Consider the following 18,259-nt stretch of genomic DNA (forward strand, 5'->3'; position numbering starts at 1 on the left):
GGAAAATGAGGAGTTGATGCCAGGAGCTTAGGTGAAGAGGAAATGTTTTGAGAATGATGAGGGCAATGAATGTGCAAATGTGCTTTATACAATTGATGTATGTATGGATTGTGATAAGAGTTGGATGAGCCCCCAATAAAACAATTTAAAAAATAGAAAGATGACAACTTTGGAAACCTTATGGAGCAGTTCTACTCTATTCTACGAGGCTACTAAGAATCAGATTCAACTTAATGGTGACCTAACTAGTTTTGGTTATAATATATTCATGAAGTCCCCTGGAGGGTACAAAGGGTTAGTGCACTGCTCATCAAAAGATTGGACCTTCAAGTCCAACCAGAAAAGCCTGTAGATCTAATCCCCCAAAATAGAGCCATTGACAATCCTCTGAAGCACAATTTCTACTGTGACACAGGCGGAGTCACCATGAGTTGGAGTCAACCCACCAGTGAGGTGAATATATAGTCACACAATGAAACATTGTACAGCAATGACAAGGCCCTAACTCCAATTCCATACCATACTGAGAACAAATCTCACAAACGCGACATTGAGTAAAAGTTTCCAGGCATTGCAAGACTCAATGTATGTGAAGATCAAAACGATGGAAGGAATGAAAACTAATGCAGGTGGCTAGAAATCAGAATCATGATTACCCTAGGGAAAGTACAAACGTCTGTTTCTTGAGTTGGATGCTAGTTACACCGTAGGCTCTGCTTGTGAAAATCCCCGGAGCTGTTCGCTTTTACTTTGTGAACTTTCAGGCTACCCAGCAATAAAACGTTTCTGAAAGCTAGAAAGGGTACACAACTATACCCTCACGCCCCACGCACAACTAGGGAGCGAGTGCGCAGTTGGGAGGTCACCCAGAGCTATTGCAGGAACAAGCAAGGCTCACTTTCTCACCTCTGGTAGCTCCTCCTGAGTCACGGCTGAGCTCAGGATTCAGGAGCTGGTCCAAGACTGTTTCCAATGCCATCTTGTCCCTCTGTCCTCTCCCCACTGCTAATAAACGACAGTACAGCTAACATCTAGGAAAACACAAGCACCTCTACACAGATGGCTGCTGCAATTCCGGACAGTGCACACCGGCCCCTCCGGAATCCACCCTGGGTAGTTCTCACTGCACCCAGCTCTGGACGTCCTCCGGTCCCAGTCTCCTTCTCATGCCCAAGGAAGAGCAAGGCCTTCCTTACCCAGAGCTGCTCTAACAGAAACCCTACACGTGGGGGTGGCCTTAAAGGGCCAAACTGCTTGTCTCACTGTTTTAGAGGGTAAAGGTCCAGACCAGGCTCAGTCTGTTGCTTCCTTCCTCGTCGGTAGCCCTTGGTGCTCCTCAGTTCCTTGTCAATCTCCACATGTCACCCAACTTCCCCAGGAACAGGGGTGTCAAACTGGTGGCCCTTGGGTCACATGCAGGCCCTGAGGTAATTTTTTGTGGCCCACGATGCTCTGAAATAAAATATAACAAGGGAATTGTGTGTACGGTATTGACTCGATCTCCCCTACGCACTATTTTCTTTGTAACAAGTTTTTCTGTTTTCATTTTATTTCAGAGCATTGTGGGCCACAGAAAATTACCTCAGGGGCCGCATGCCACCCTCGGGCTGCCAGTTTGACATCCCTGTCCAAGGAGGTGCCTGTGGCTGTGGCTAATCTGCTCTTCCTTGAACGCAGAAATGATTCCAGTTATGACACGCCCTATAGTGGTATGGTCTCATCAACCTGACAAAGCAGACTTTCTTTGGAATAAGAGGATAGCCATAAGTACAGAGGGGAGATAGCGTCTATTAAAATGCCCCCTCTAGCCATATTCCCTTATGTGATGAACTGTATATTCCAGTCTCTACGCCGATCTGAAAGATCAGCAGTTCGAAACCATCAGCTGCTCTGAGGGAGAAAGGTGAGGCTGTCTACTCCTGCAAAGAGAGACTGTCTCAGAAACCCCCAGGGGCAGTTCTGTCCTGTCCTGTCGGGTCACTGTGAGTTGGAATGGACTGGAGGACAGTGAGGTTTTTGTAGTTTTTGTTGTGGCGTGTTTGGGATGCCTGTCGTTCCTACTCTCTGAATGGGTAGGACTAAGGTGGGAAGTTTTTGAGTCTGTGTCTTACCCAGTGGAACCAGATGAACACCTTTTGTTTCCTTGGGGAAGCAAGGGCAGCTGAAGGACAAAAACTACAGCTCCCTATAAAAACGAGCCATCTCGGAAGTAGGAACCCAGAGTGGAGTCCCTGACCAGCAGAAGATGACGTGTCCGAGATCTCTGTCTGAAGTGGCAGAGGCCAAGAGTTTGACTCAGAGACCATGGGACAGAGCAAAGGAGCCAGGCCAAGACCAGAGGCCAAGGCTAGGAGATCATGAGACAGAACAGAGGAACACATAAGACTGGGAAGCAAAGAAGCAGGCTGATGTTCTGACCCACAGAGGCCAAGGCCAAAGGACCACATGGCTGAGTGGTTGAGGACTGCAGGGAGACTTGGCTGCTGGCTGAGAAGAGGCTACTCGCTGTGGACCAGTGAACTGTATCCTTAATGTTTCCTGATCCTTGTTTGTGGTAACCTATCGACTTCCCTGACAAACTCCCTTCATCATGAGTATTACCTGTGAGTTCTGTGTGGCATGGCATCAACCTATGAAACAGGGTGTCATGGGAAGAACAGTTGGTGTCAGGTAGGGTAAAGGATGGAGCGATGTGCAGTCATGTCAGTAGGGAAGCCGGAGGAGGTCAGATACCTCCCTATGCTGCTTTCACAAGGGGTTACGATCTCAACACAACTCAATCTGTAACACTTTCCATGAGGTCCCTGGGGGGCCGTGGAGTGGGGGGGTCAGCTCCTCCTCCGAAAGGGCCATCCCTACACCTGTTCCCAACACGCTATATTTGACCCTGGCTCCTATGGCCCTAGGGGACAGAGTCGAAGTGCCTCAGATTTCCAAGGAAGCAGCCCACCACAACTTTCTCCCATGGAGAAAACAAGTGCTTTAACCCCTGTGCCACCAGGGCTCCCGGCCAGTCTAGCTGGGACTGAGTTTTTTGCATGGGGCTGACATGCGCACGTGCTGTGTTGAAACTCTCAGAATGTGAGCTGATGCCTGGACCTGGGCATGCGCATGTCTTTCAATCCTGGCCTTTTGAGTTACTCTGGTGACCTCATTACTCAGGTAACTCAAGGGGCCAGGAGATGAAGAACACACAGCCAGGGTCCAGGTGTGGTGTCTACGGTTCACACTCTGCCAGTTGCAACACAGCACCTGAAGCCCATCATCCACCATGCAAAAAATACAACCAGCATCTCCCCTCCAACACCACCAGCCTCTCCGAAACCAGACTCACAGCTGTAGAGTTGATTCCCACTCATAGCGACCCTACAGGACAGGGTAACACTGTCCCTGTGGGTCTCTGAGACTGTCACTCTTCGTGGGAGTAGAAAGGCCTCTCTTTATCCTTTGAAGAAGCTGTTGGTTTAGAACGGCTGAGCTTGCAGTTAGCAGTCCAACACATAATCATGACACCACCAGGGCTCCTGATCACGAACCTTGAGTTGTTGACAATAATCAAATCTGTTGTTTTGTTAAATTAAGGTGAAGGCGCTGTGCAAAGGCCACAGAGATTACATGAGACTGCCCTTGAAGAATATGAAGATTCAGAAATGTGCCCTCTCCGGGAGGAGATGTTTCACTCCTTTTTATTTCTCCACAGTAATACAACCCCTGACCGAGCCATCAGCCCCAGCTCTTGGTCACCCCACCCCACCCCACCCCCGCGTGTCAGAGGAGAACTGTGCTCATATGGTTTTCAATGGCTGACCTTTCAGAAGGTGATCACCAGGCATTTCTTCTGAAGCACATCTGGGTCATGCTAAATCTCCAGCCTTTGTTAGCAGCTGAAGGCTTTAACCATTTGTACCACCCAATAAATCTGTTTAAATAAGAACATTTTCCCAAGGTTTGGTTTCTCTCAGAGTGTATTCTGGTGGGTGGTCTTCCCTCAGCGTTCAAGTAATCTGGAATGTTTCTGGGAAAATTAGAAGAGAGCAGGTCTTCATTGAAGCCAAGAAGTAATTTTTCCCCCTCCAGCTTCCTGGTGAAGGGTAATTCGGAGGCAAGAGGGTGCTGAACTCACCTCCCCCTATCTAGATGGCCATGGTAGTTTTGTGGGTCCTTCAATGTAGAGGGATACGAGCTTGAGAGATTTTATTGTTGGGTTTATTTTTCCTTAAAAGAAACGGAAGCCTTCAGCCTTGACTGTAAGCAGAGAAGAAGAGGGTGAGGGTAGCAGCTTGGACGTGGGAGGAGGCCCAGGACCCTGGTCTGGCTGCTGACCAGGAAACGTTGCAGGCAAGGCCTCACTCTCGAAAGACCTAGGCCAAGGAAGAGAGTCCAGGCCTGGCCAGACCTTTGCTAAGACTGGAAAGCCAGCCTGGGGGTGCTAGTCTTTGCCCTCCGGCCTGCCCTGGGCCAGGCTGAGTCAGTTCCAATTCCACTTTGCTGCAGGCTGGGGAGGGTCACTGGATTTGGAGTCCAGAACCCTCAGGGCTCAGGAGTTGCACTTCACCACCCCCCTGCCCCTCCTCCCTGCCTACCTCATCCTCCCCCCTCACCCCCCCCACACACAGACACCAGTTTCTGAGTTAGAGAATGAACTGGGGTTGGCGGAGCCTCCCATGCTCAGCAAGGCAGGGCTGAAGGTAACCTTCCTGAAGTCAGTGCAGCCCCCTCTGAAGAATAGACTACAATAGGCTGAACAATCAAAGTCGCCCGCATTTTCGAATGATAACTCGATGGCCCAAAGCGACTGTTTTTCAAGGGTTCAAGAGGGAGGGAGAGGCGGCATACGGGGCGAGGGTGGGGACCGTGGAGGAGCTGATACCAAGGGCTCAAGTAGAAAGAAAATGTTTTGGAAAGGATGATGGCAACATATGTACACATATGCTTGACACAATGGATGGGTGTGATAAGAGCTGTAAGAACCCCCAATAAAATGATTTACAAACAAAAACAAAAAAAGCGACTTGTCTCCTTAGAAAAATAAAGAGGAGAAATCCTTCCCTAGCCGTCCCTGGCGACAGTCGCCCGCACGCTTCTCCAGGAAGGGCCAGGGCAGCCAATTTGCTCGTTTCCCCTCAGACCCCAGCCCGGCTTCTCCACCGCCTAGCACCCGCCTCCCGACCCCTCCCTCCTGGACCCCCAAAGGGCGCTGCTCGTGACCCCGAGCGGAAGGGCCCCAGTCTGGGTCCTAATGCGGGTGGCGTCTCCCTTGACAGGCGGCGTTTGGGGACAACAGGGGACGGGAGATAAAGTGACATACCAGAGCAGATTTGGCGCTCGGGCTGATACTCCTCTCCGGACAGGAAACGCGGAGCTATTTAAAAGACCCTATCGATTACTTTATCTTTGCTGGAGGAAAGCTTCTCGCCCAGAGACAAAAGATGTTCCCTACCTTGAGATCCAAGGCCCAAGCCCTCCTCAACGCGCCACCGGCCGGCTGGCCACGGCGACCGCCAGCGAGCCAGGGCTGGGAGAGCGCAGCCTGGGGCGCGGCGCCCGCGGGAGGCGGGGGAGGGAGGGGAAAGAAGGGCACTTTACAGCGTAATCTTTTGAATCCTTGCGAGAAAAAAACTGGCTGTCTGCACACATTACTGATACACACACGCACACTGCGCTCCCGGTTTGAATGTGTCCCTAGCTCGTCTTCGCATAAAGTGTACACGTTCAAAGCGGGGGTGAAGGCATCCTGCGGGACCCTGGTTTAAAACGGACACGCGCCACGGAACGGCTGTTCGGAGCTTTGCTGCCTGCGAAGTTCACGTGCACGCATTGCAACCACGAGAACAAGTCAACAGACTCCTAGCCAGGGCGCTCAGGTAGTGGGCGCTGGAACTGCGCGCCTCTCCCCGCAGCGAGCGCGAGCGCGCGCGTGCGGGAGCAGCCGGCCCGGAGGCCGCCCGCAGCCAGCCCCCACTGGTGCGCCTCGGGGTCGCCAGCGCCCTGCCCGGAGGAAGCACGCCATAGGAGTGACACGAATGGTCCCGGGTGGAAACGCTTGTCCCGTGCAGCACACGGCACTCCACCCAGCCTCGGAAACCTCCCCCGGTTTCCGCAGAGCGGCCTGGAAGACGCGGAGGAAGGAGGAGGACCCCTGGAGGAGTGTTGAATGGCCCTGGGACCGGCCGTTCCTATACCAGGGATGAGAATTGCCCAGGCCAGGAGAAGCCCGCCCGGGGTGGACGCTCTTCCAGCTCTGGCGGGGTTTCCACCCGAGGCTGAGGCCACGCGGAGTCCGTACAGACTGGGTTTCACTTTTCTTGTCTCGGAGAAGCCACGGCGAACCGCCCCACGAGACCTGGGGACCACGAGAGGTAGGCCCGGCCAGCTGCGCGCCTTGGGCAAAACCAACTGGCCATTGGCTCAGCTCCACTCTGCCAACGCCTCACGCCTGCAGGGCAGGTTTGGGCTAACCCTAAATAAAACCATTTTCCGATCGTTGGTCATCTAACTCGAATGTCACCTGCTGTTTCCCAGATGTGACCTCCAGCGACATAATTGTGAGGAACTTGGAAGGTCGCATCTGTTCTCAGCCTCTCGGCGCTGTTTTCGCTCCAGCGGTTTAGCAGGAGCTCCACGGAGAAGGGAGGGCGAAATTGGCGAGAAACCCACAAAGGGAGTCGGAAGGTGACTCCTTCGGATCTGGCGCACCTGACCTCGAGTTTCAAAACCGGTCTCTAACCTCGGATAAATTAGTTTTGAGAAACATGCTCCTCAAACCAGGAGAACGTAAATTACACAAAGACACCCCACCCACCAGCAAAAGACGGGCCCTGGTTCCAAAGGAAAGGCGTTGGAGAAACGTAGCTGTCCTCTAGCTTTTAAATTCTTTGTCTACTAATAATTAACTCTCTGAAAAGACATTTTATGGCCAGTTACAGACAACGTTGAGATGCGGATCAACGGGCAGAGCAGTATGGAAGTTTGGGGGAGAGGTGTAAATATTTTTATTGTTATTACGTGGTCATATACATAGGTCAAGACCTAACCGACACTGCACACCTAAACTAGACACCTAAGCTGTGTTCATGATGTTCTAGGAGCATTATGTCTCAATCACCCTGATTTGAAAAATAAATAAACCCGGTAAAGCGCTGCCTTTCATGAAAGGAACCGGATGTGGAGGAGAGGCCTGAGACCCTTTACATTATACCCTTTTATTTAAAAAAATACATGTCTGCTTTATTTTTGTTGCTGTTTTTTACCATGCATTGTGTATTTTAAAATATCTGACTAGAATATTTGGTGATGTGAATACAAAATAAACCAACAGGAGCAGAAGACAGGCTTGTACACCCGTTGTGGAGAAAAGAAAAAAAAAGCCATGCGATGCCCAAGCCTAGAGAATATTTTGGAAAGGCAATTGCTTGAACGCACCATTGTGTTTTATTTGATTTGTTTTGTTTGCTATTGTAGTTAACACAGCAACGAACAATCAGGACCCAGAACTTTTCCCGGTGGTTACGTGTGGTGGGGGTGGCTGTCACCTTCTGGGGACAGGAGACAGGCCAGTCACAAAAGCGCAGCGGTTCTGAGGAGCCTAAGGAGGGAGTGCTTCCCAGTGCTTCATCCCGGCTCGGGCGGTGAGCTCGCGTCCTCCCACAGCCGACTGAAGGGCTACCCAGCGTCTAGGGCGGAGCAGCAGGCTCTGCGGTGCCCCAGTAAGGCTGTGCCCGGATCTGCCGAGGGATTGGGTAGGGAGTGGGGACGGTTCCAGGGCAAAGCACCAGAGCAGGAGGTCCCGTGGTTGGAGAGGCCTCCCCTCCTGTGCACACAGGGATTGACAGCACCACCTCCTAATGCCCCATCTGTCTGAGACTGGGGACTGCAAGGGGCTCACCGGTGTTTGGGGAAAGTAGGGATGAAATCCTTCCTTTTTGAAGCTGGAAGACAAGGAAGGGGCACTTGGCCTTGTCAGGGCAGATTCCAGATCTGGTTTGGTTTTAGAGCTTGTTTCAGAGGCGTTGGTACCTAGAGACTGGTGCTCAGAAGACAAGTTGTAGTAACTGTGGTCGTGGTCTGAAGGCTGGGCCAGGAAAACTAGGAACTCTGGACCCCTCCGTTGATCTGGGGGCAGGATCTGGGTGGGATCAGTAGGCCTTCAGCGGACCCACCCACAGCCCCAGGCTTCCAAGCAGGACCTTCAACCAAAAAACAGCTTGTGCAGTGACTAATGAGATTCAGCCAGCGGCATTCCCTGTGACCCCAAGACTTATGTCTACCCTCCAGGCTAGGCCCTGGGACCTATGCACAAGTCAGGGGAGAATCCCAAGGGCACATGTTCTGGGTAGACAGAGACCACCCTCACTCCCTTCTCTCTGGGGCTCCACGAGGCCTCACTCAGTCTTTCTCATGCTCCAGCTTCATTCAGCTGCCGGGATGTCACTGGCTTGCACTTCTTCGACTGCCTTTCTGCCCCAAGATGTCCATGCACTGGATTCTGAAGTCCCAAGATGCGCGACGGAGCCCAGAAATTTTTATTTACATACGCACCCCTTCTCCAATGGATTCTGGTGCAGATGCTTGTTTGCACTGTCCCAAGTCTCTCTAGATACAAGGATAGCTTTGATTCACTACCTTTGGGAACTGGGGTATTTCCCTTGATTGTGATTTTTTAAAATCTTTTAAAGGTAACATGCATATGATAAACAACTGCCAGAACAGAACAAAAAGCCCAAGAGGAAATTGTTAATAAATGTGGGCTATGAAAAGTGCCCTGTCCTGTCTCTGACCTCCTTTCCCAGGGGAATCCATGATTATTCTGTTGGTCCTTAATATACATATGTACACACATTTTATACATATATGTCTATTATGCTCATTTTAAAAATTGTAGCATTCTATAGCAGAATTGTACAACTTGGCAACTTAATATATCTCAAAATGTATCCATAAGAGTGCCTATAAATGCAATTAATTCTTTCTCATGGCTGCTGGGATTCTGTTAGTGTAACATAATTTGTAAACTAGTCCCCTAAAACACATCTATTTGTGCTTGATTTTTGTATTCCTAAAAAAACAACAACAAAAAACCTGCAATAAAAGTACTCTTTTGCTTACATATGTTTGTATATCTACGGTATATAGAAAGGATGCCTCTGTCCTAGCAGTGGAATTACTTGCCCAAAGGGTTTGTGCATTGTAGTTTTGATAGGATCAAAATGCTCCACAGAGGCTTACCCGTTTCCATTCTGGATTAACAGTGTAAATGGCGCATGCGTCCACTCTGACGGCTGTTGCTGGGTGCCATAGAGTCAATCCAAACTCCCAGGGACGATGGATGGCAGTGGAAGGCTGTAATCATTCGGGAAGCAGATCACTGTAATAACTTTTCTCCATAGGAGCTGCTGGGTAGGTTGGAACCACTGACCTGTTAGTGAGCAGCTGAATATTTAGCCAGCACTATCAGGGCAGAAAATAATCAAACTTTTTTATCTTTGTCAATCTGGTAAGGGAAAACACCTTTGTTTTCATTTGTGTATCATTTTTGTTTGCTTCTTTCTTTTCATAAATGAGTAAGGGTTTGCTACTATCGGCCAATTTTTCAACTGCTGCGTTGGGTCGTTTTCTAGTTGATTTACAGACATCTGGCCATATTGTAGAAATCAGGTTTTGGTAATATGCTGTTAGTATTTCCCCCGTGTACCTGGCCTTTTTTTCCCTTCTGTGCACATGATTCTTTTTATTCAATCAAATTTATATAAGGTATGTTTATCTGCTTCAGATCTTTTGTTTTCTTCACCTATCTCCCCAAATATACCAGAAAATCAGAATTATTATTTCAATTATCCATAGTACTTTCATGTTTTAATTTTCAAGTTCAATTTTTTTCTCTCACTACAACTGAATGTATTTTAGTGTACAAATTTCTCTAACATCACTTTCACTGTATTTTGAAGGTATATTGTTGTATGGCTAGCACAATCTCACTGTTGGCAGGGGCTTATTTCCTGTCTAACCAGCTACTTTTTATAGAGGAGCCCTCATGGTCACCAGCAGGTCTGAGGGAGAAAGACAGGGCTTTCTATCCCTGTAAACCTAACATCCTTTTCACACCCCACCCCAGGCCCTGCTATCCCGATGAGCCTGTGAGCCCTGAGCCCAGGGATGTTCCTCAGAATAGAACACCCTGATGGAACTTTAGGGTTAATGACACTGAGGAAACAAACAGTGACCAAGGAAGACAAAGAATGTGACCCAGACCCGTCAGTGGGAGAGAGACAAGATCAGAACACAATACCAGACCACAGATTGGTACTCTTTCTGGTACAGCTCTGCCTCTTTCAGAGTGTGTGTGCTTCCTGCTGTACAACCCCAGCATTTAGTGCACACAGCCAATGTGGATGAAAAGGAGGAAATCAGAGGGAGCACCCAGTCACCAAGAGGCTGTGTCATCAGCCACTGGCTGGCTAAAAGCTCTGACCATTCTCATGGCCTCTCCTCTCTCACTGTTACACACACAGCTCTATCTATCCATCTATCTATCTATCTATCTATCTATCTATCTATCTATCTATCTATCTATCTATTCGCCAGCTAGAACTACTTGCCCGATGTGCTCTTCTATGGGTTCTGGATCTTTCCAATGGACAAGCAACGTTGGGTAGACAATACATGTGCAGCTCAGGAAGCTTCCCATCTATGCTAGCTGGTTGCAGGGAAAAGCCGGTGGGAAAAGCGGACTTTGAGGACCTAGAGTCAGTATTCCCAGGCTGGAGTGTTCCTGGGTTAGGCATTAGACCACTAACTACAATGTTGCTTGAGAGAGGAAAAATGAACTTGTCCGATCCCTCAAAGATTTAGTCTCAGAAACCCTAAGGAACCATTATGCTCTATCCTATAGGGTTGTTATGAGTTGGGATTAGCTTGATGGCAGTGGGTTTGTTTTTGTTCTTCTTGGTCCCGTCCACTACCCCCCCCCCCTCAAATTGCCCAGGAATCAGGACTGGATAAATAATTTGGGGGCTTCGTGCAAATGAAAATGTGAAAAAGAAAACTTTGTAAAGAAATTAAAACATCCCCATATGGTAGCAGGTCATTAAGTGGAGCCTTCTACACTCGGTCCTGTACAGTCAAACAAGCCACACAATCATAGGTCCTCATGAGTCCTCCCAAGGGAAAAGGGTCTGGTTTTCCCTGAGAAGTGGGCTGGGGGATTTTTCAGGAGAGCCAAACGGTGAAAACAACCAGATGAACAGGCAAACAAAAGACAGCATATCCCTACAATGGGCTCTCACTCCGCTGTAGAAAGGAATGAGGTCCTTATAAAGCTACACCATGGCTGAAACTTGAAGACATTATGCTAAACGAAAGAAGCCAAACAGAGAAGGTCAAAATTCCTTGGATCCACTTCTGTGAACTCGATAGAGAGAGAAAAAAAAAAGAGAGGTTATCTGAGGGTAGGGGTGGGAGGGTGGAAGAGGGCTCTTGAAGGTGAGAATTGGATGGCACAGGGAGTTCTTTAGAGGGTGGTCAGGTGTTCTGAAATTGTGGTGATGGTTCTACAACTCTTAACTATAACTATAGTGCATAGAACACGCTAATATACTAAACCGTTGAACTGGAAGCTTGAAATGGCTGAATTGCACATATGGTATGTGAGTTATATCTCAATAGAAGCGCTCTGGGAGCACATTCACTGTAGTGGGTTATCTTTGACGGCTAACCTCAAGGTCAGTGGTTAGAAACCACCAACAGCCCTGTGAAGATGTCCAGCCTCAGAAACCCACAGAAGGCATTTCTAACCTGGTCCACAGGTTGCTCTGAGTCAGAAAGGACTTGGTGGCAGGGAGTGTGGCTTGACTTTGTTTTAGTGTGGCTTCCTCCCCTCTTTTTGTGTGTGTACTCATTACAGTTTCTCTCTCTCTCTCTCTTTTTAAATCATTTTATTAGGGGCTCATACAACTCTTATCACAATCCATACATACATCAATTGTGTAAAGCATATTTGTACATTCATTGCCCTCATCATTCTCAAAACATTTGCTCTCCACTTTAGCCCCTGGTATCAGGTCCTCATTTTTTCCCTTCCTTCCCCGCTCGCCCCTCCCTCATGAACCCTTGATAATTTATAAATTATTATTTTGTCATATCTTGCCCTGTCCGGCGTCTCCCTTCACCCACTTTTCTATTGTCCAGCCCGACCTCCTCTCTTTCTAAAATGAGCTTTATGTTGGAAGGAAGCCTCTTAACTAGTGAATGTTTAGGGGACCCTGACATCCCCAATTAAACAGCCTGGGGGTCTCTTGGAAGGAACCCTGGAGGCAAAGGGTGGTACTCCTAGGCATCTACCTGCCAAAGGGCAGAGGAAGGTTGCAGACCACCAGCAGCTTCTCTGGGGAAGGAGGTGGTCCCCCTCCCTTACAGAGTGACAGTCTCCTCAAGCCACAGAGGCGGTTCTACTCTGTCCTAAAGGGTCCCTGTGAGTCGAAATCCACTGATGACAATGAATTTTGGGGTCTTTTGGTGGTGTTTACTTGGGGTGGGGAGTGGGGCATAGGGTCTTCCTTCATCTGCAATCGGTAAGGCTCCAGCTCTGAAGTGAGCCGTATGTTCGAATCCTGGCACTGACATTTCCTGTCTGTGTGTGACCTTGAACAAGTCATTTCACCTCTCAGAGCTGCACTCTCCTCTGCCAGGAAATCAGAGGATCCGTGATGACAGATTTGAGAGCCCGGGGTGCACCCGGTGGGCGTCCAAAAAAAACGACACGAGGGGCCTTTTGTATCACCTGAGTAAGTCGCGTTTCTGGAAAGAAAAAACCCAGTGGACACCGGCGACATTCACAGCCTCCAGAGCTGGCTCCGACCCCCAAGCCCGGCCCAGGAAGGAAGCTTGGGCGGCGGAGGGGCCCCGAGGCCGGCCGGGCCCGGGCGATCCGGGAGCCGGGCCCGCAGCCTCCGCTGCTCATCCATCAGCCGGACGAAGAGCAGAGGCGCGCTGTCCTCTGCGCCCTCTGTTTGCTTTCTCACCAATTATTGCCGCGCCGCGGCCGCTTTGTTGATACAGTAGTCCGAAAAAGTGCTAATGTTCATTTATCAGGGGGCCAGCCGGGGACTCCCACGAGTTGCGATTCTTCCCAAAATATAAACAAGGGGTGAGCGTCCCAGACAGAAACCCCCATCTGTTTCCCCCGGCGCGGGTCGAGAGCGAGGCGTTGTTGAAGATAAAGCCGCGGATAACGCTGCCTGTCTCCAATGGACGTCTCCCCGGCGCATTAATGACATTCCCGGTGATAGTTCCAGCTTATCTTTCAATTAATCATATATACCTTCTGCGGCCAGCCCCGTTGATTGCAGGAAGGGGGGGGGGAGGCCGATCTCTTTTCAATTAATAATATTTTATATGTGTTACCCTGGAATTCAGCTAATCTTGGAGTATCAACTCTAAAAGGCAAGGAACTACGTGCATAGATTATCAATACCAACTGAGGCTCTACGGGTCTTTCTCTTGGCTGAAGGCTGTTTGTTTGTACGGTTTGCTTGTCCAAAGTGTGGCTTAGAGAGGCGGAGATGGACAGTCAGCCACCTGGGGGAGGGAGGGGGGGTGAGATGAGAGGGCTTGAGAATCAAGCTTGGCCTCCCTATCCCCAATCTTGGCAACCTCGATTTAAAGGGGAAATCCACCCTGCCACCCCATTTATATAACAGTAAGGACTGCACCCTGAAAAGGCTAGAAATCGCTCTTGACTTATTTCTTGGCTGTGCCCAGCAAAAGTTGCCCCTCAATTTCAATTCCGTACCTATTTATCGGGTTTTGTCCCCCAGCCCCACCCCAGCCTCTCTTTGGAAACACCAATGCCTGCCTTTTTTTTTTTAAGCTAAGAAAAATTATTACCGGATTTACAGGGGGCATGAGGGGTGAAGGCATTGATTTTGTCAAAAATAGGAAGGTCTTTTTTTCCTTCCTTTTCCTGACAACTGACCTTCAGGTCTCTCTGTGGGTCTGGGAAGCCCGCAGGCCCAATGAGGTGAGACAGCTTCACAGCCTGCATTTGCGGAGGAAATTGTTCAGGTTCTCTCTCTCTCTCTCCTTTTTCTTCCTCCAGAACTATCCCTCTCTTTAAAAACCTGAAAACAGGGATCCCGGATGCAGCCTTGATGTCCCCCATTAAACGGTAATATTTCAGGCTTCGGCTCACACTAATCTTTCAAACTGTCATCGAGAGCCGTCGGGCCAGCCCATTCACTTAACTGCGCTCCCAGGACCCTCGCTCTCTCTGAGCGCCTTTCAGCGGGGCGCTTAATTGAATCGGATGTGGCTCGTTTGCCAGACGTCACCGCCTGGGAGATAGCCCTTCTCTCCCACTCCCCCAAAACAATCTTCAAAAGCGACGTGGACCCACAACATAGGTTAGTTGGGAGCGATCATTGTAAAAAGCCCGGCAAGAAAGTGGGTGCCAAAGCCTCTGAGCATAGGAGGGTCCGTGGAGGGGGAGAGCAGGGGTGAGTGGGAAGGTGGCAGGCGAAGGAGTCCTAGAGCTCCTGTACACTTTTGGGGAAAGACATTCTTCTCAGAGGAGTTAACCCTAGAACCAAGCGTCGTCCCTGGCTCCAAAGCAGGAGGCGGCCTGGGCCTGGTGCTGGTGCCTGCGAGCTGGGCTAGGAAATCGGCCGGCCAGGTCAGGGCAGAGGCCCAGGGTGCTGCCTTCTTCCCGGACCCGCTCCGCAGGGCTCTTCTCCCCTGTGCCCTAAGCTCGGAGGCCTCAGTCAGGCCCTGGGAGTTGGGTTCGAAGTTTGAAGGGTCTGGGTAGTTCCAAGCACTGAGCCAGGGCTTGACTCCAGTCCATTCCCTAGGGCTGCCTACCGGTCCTTTAAGCCCAAGAGCTAGTACTGGAGGCTCTCCGGGAAAAAGATCATAATTTCTACTCGGGTAAAGGTAGTCTCAAGGCAATTCTACTCTGTTCTATGAGCTATGAGTCAGAATCTACTGGATGGAAGAGCGTTTGGGGGTTTTGGGGGCCAGAGGAAGCGGGGCCTGTATGTGCTGAGTCTTTGATCCTGTGTGGCCTTTGCCTTTTTTCCTACTAAACTCCCTGGCAAGAAGGGGAGCCCTCCACCTCTCCAACCTCAGCAGATGTCCCTGTCCCGAATGTGCCCGTCCTCTGCGAGTTTGAGTCTTAGAAAAATCAAACGTTTTCCCACAGATAAGCTGGGCCAACCTCAGGCAACCTAAGGTGGATGCCCCTCAACCTTGGGGCTTTCCAGGACCCTCCTGAAATTGTAGGCCAAATAGACACCTCTAGGCAGAGTTCTGAGGTGGCAGTGGCGTGGAGGGCCCTGAGCTTTCATCAGATCTTTCAAAGGGTGCAGGGGCCCAAAGGAATAAGATGGGGCTTTAGATGACAAGGCCACCTAGTGTGTGCTCCAGAAATGGTGTCAGATTTGTCTAGACTGAACACCTACTTTAATGAACCTGGGCTAAAATTGATCACCCCACCTACATGTGTCAGGCCTGCCACCAGGGTGCCCCACTCAGAACCAGGCTCAGAGACCTCAGAGAAGTCCTGGTCCAGCTGGGCTCAAAGAGCCCTGCCTGTCAAGACTTTAAACCTGGGCTGGGGGCCTTTGGGGTCTTGGGGCTTGAATGAACCTGAGGGTCTTGCTGCTAGCTAGGAGGATGGGTGTGGGAAAGGGGCATGAAGGTGGGCTCCTGAGGCAGGATACTGGTCTGGGGGCACCCTGGGACAGCTCTCTAGGGAATTTGGATTTAAGTATTAAGGAGAGGATAATTCCCCAGGTACCACCAGTAGTTGTGCACTGTACAATTCTCACCATGGCGAAGAGCTGTCTCTCACTCCACAACCTTCTCCATACCCTGCCAGCTCTTTTCATCCAGAAAACCCTCTAGGTCTGGGGTCCTGGGAAAGGGGGGAGGGTGTTGAGGGGTGGCAGGGAGGCTATAAGGGCATGTGAGGCCCTGTAGGAACAGTCAGTTATCACCCCCCAAAATCCAGGATCTCCGCCTTGTGAGGCTCTGTAGCATGCCTTCTCCCCTAAGCTTCTTCTCCAAGTCAGATGCTGATGAAGTGATTGAGCCTGAAAATTCGGAGGGGAAAAAAAAAAGCTGAAATGCTTTTCCTCCCAAGCTCCACACCCAATCCTTCATTCCCATTGTTTTGGGTGCTGAAGAGCATTTCTTCAAGTCGTAGACCCACCATTCCCACCCAGCCAAACCCTTTCCTGGCTGTGTTTCTCGGGAGAAAACTCTCCAGAAACTCTGGCTACTGGAGCAAAAAAGAGGAGATCTCTTTAATGTGTGGTGGCCCCTTTAAAATGCTGAGCAGGATTTTTTTTTTTTTTTTTGAGTCCTATGACTATATTAGGTGACACGAAACTGCTCATTGCTCCTGTCATCGCGCCCCCGGCCCAATGGCTGGCTGAGCGCCCCCTCCCCTGGGCTGGTCCCGCCTCCCCTGCCCCTGGTGCTGGGCGCTACCTGCTGCCCCGCACATCCCCAAGCAGGCCAGCGGGCGCGCGCGGACGGCCGGCGGGCACCATGCCGCGAGGCTGCCAGGGGCCGCGGGCAGCGCCGCTTTCTGCCGCCCACCTGGCGCTGTAAGACGGGGGCTGCCACCATGTTCCCCAGCCCCGCACTCACACCCACGCCGTTCTCTGTCAAAGACATTCTGAACCTGGAGCAGCAGCAGCGCAGCCTGGCCGCCGGGGAGCTCTCGGCGCGCCTGGAGGCCACCCTGGCGCCCGCCTCCTGCATGCTGGCGGCCTTCAAGCCCGAGGCCTACGCGGGGCCCGAGGCGGCGGCGCCCGGCCTCCCGGAGCTGCGAGCTGAGCTGGGCCCCGCGCCTTCGCCCGCCAAGTGCGTGCCTGCCTTCCCCGCCGCCCCCGCCTTCTACCCGCGCGCCTACGGCGACCCGGACCCTGCCAAGGACCTTCGGGCCGAAAAGAAAGGTGAGGAGAAAACACCAGCCCCCACCCTTCCCCCTTATTGCGGACACTGGCCACTCGCGCGCCTTTGTCCCCAAACCCCACCGCCAAGAAATCCAGGGTTCCGGAGGCGATGGCGGTGTGCGTCCCTGGGCCGCGGGTCGGGACCCGGGCTCCCAGTGTGGGAAGCCAGGATGTCTGGAGGCTTGAGCGTCGCGCGTCCAATCGGAGATTGGGAGGAAATGCGGATTGCGAGGCTCAGAAAGCGGAGACACAAAAGTTCGGCCTAACAAAAGCAGGAGGCGGCTGCGGGCCCCGCTCCTCCGGGGTCTGCCACAAAGCAGAGGGTCCAAAGCTTGTTGTAAAGACAGAAATACTTTTTCTGCATCAGAGGTTTGGTCCACAGTTCAGATTTAAGTCTTTTGGAGGATCTGAACCAAACAACGAAACAGAAATTAAATTCAGCACGCCAAGCACCTTTTTTTGTTCCCAGTTAGGGGAGGGTCCTGGTCCTTCCGTCATTACCCGCGGCCACGGTTTCTTGGGCCTTCTTCATTTGTGCCAGCAAAGTATAATCTTGGGAAACGAGGGTCTCCTTTATTTTTAAATGGGATACTCTGGGCCCTCTGGGATTCGGACGTATCCGCATTTCCCAGCAAAATTTCCCGGCGCCGTTAGGACCCAGAGTTTTTCTGGTAGGAAATATCCGAAAATGCCGTGCGACAAAAGCCCGCGGGACCTGGGAGATGACCGGAGACTGGACAGAAACGCCATCCGCGCTATCGCGGGACGGGGGAGGGAGGTGGGTCCTGCGCGGGGTGGTGGTGGCGGGGAGCCCTGCTCGGGCAGACCCCCCAAACAGCGCAGGCTCTGCGGAGGCCAAGCACCCGGCCGCAGGTCCGTGGACTGCTGGGAGCCTGGAAAGGATACGAGGGTGGATGGAGGAGCAGAGAGCAGGCGGGCCCCAAACAGTCGCAGCGGGCAGGGCAACTGGAATGGATTCCTACTCGAATCCAGCCTGAGCTCGCGGGCTGGGCAGGTTCCGAGGCTGGCGGCCTGGGCGCCTGGCAAACCCTGCGGCAAGCGCTCGGGAGCGTCGGATCACCACCCAGCTCCACTAGGACCGCTGGTTCCGATTGCGTAATTTTGGATCTATGTGTTGGGGGGAGGGTTCCCCGCACCCCCAAAACCCCACCCTGTGAGCCCTCAGTTCCGTTCATTTAAATCTCAAACCAAACTAACCCTAACCCTTCACCCCCAGTTTTATTGTCTCTGCAACTCCAACTCTGGGGCCCAGCCCCCCTTGCTGGGGTCTGACCTGTCCCGGAGCA

General features: G+C 51.4%; 1 protein-coding gene across 1 annotated transcript in view; it reads left to right on the forward strand.

Moving 5' to 3' along the window:
- Positions 1 to 16,551: 16,551 nt before the first annotated feature.
- Positions 16,552 to 18,259, forward strand: part of NKX2-5 (NK2 homeobox 5) — a 3,023-nt gene continuing 1,315 nt past the window's right edge. Inside the window, exons 1-2 of the mRNA XM_004697135.2 lie at positions 16,552 to 16,952; positions 17,585 to 17,730. Coding sequence (XP_004697192.1) covers positions 16,622 to 16,952; positions 17,585 to 17,730 — 477 coding nt within the window. The 5' untranslated portion in view covers positions 16,552 to 16,621. The remainder of the gene's footprint in view (positions 16,953 to 17,584; positions 17,731 to 18,259) is intronic.

The sequence above is a fragment of the Echinops telfairi genome, unplaced genomic scaffold (genome assembly GCF_000313985.2).
Source record: "Echinops telfairi isolate 266 unplaced genomic scaffold, ASM31398v2 ScPeMD7_7469;HRSCAF=8507_0, whole genome shotgun sequence".
Lineage (NCBI taxonomy): Eukaryota > Metazoa > Chordata > Mammalia > Afrosoricida > Tenrecidae > Echinops > Echinops telfairi.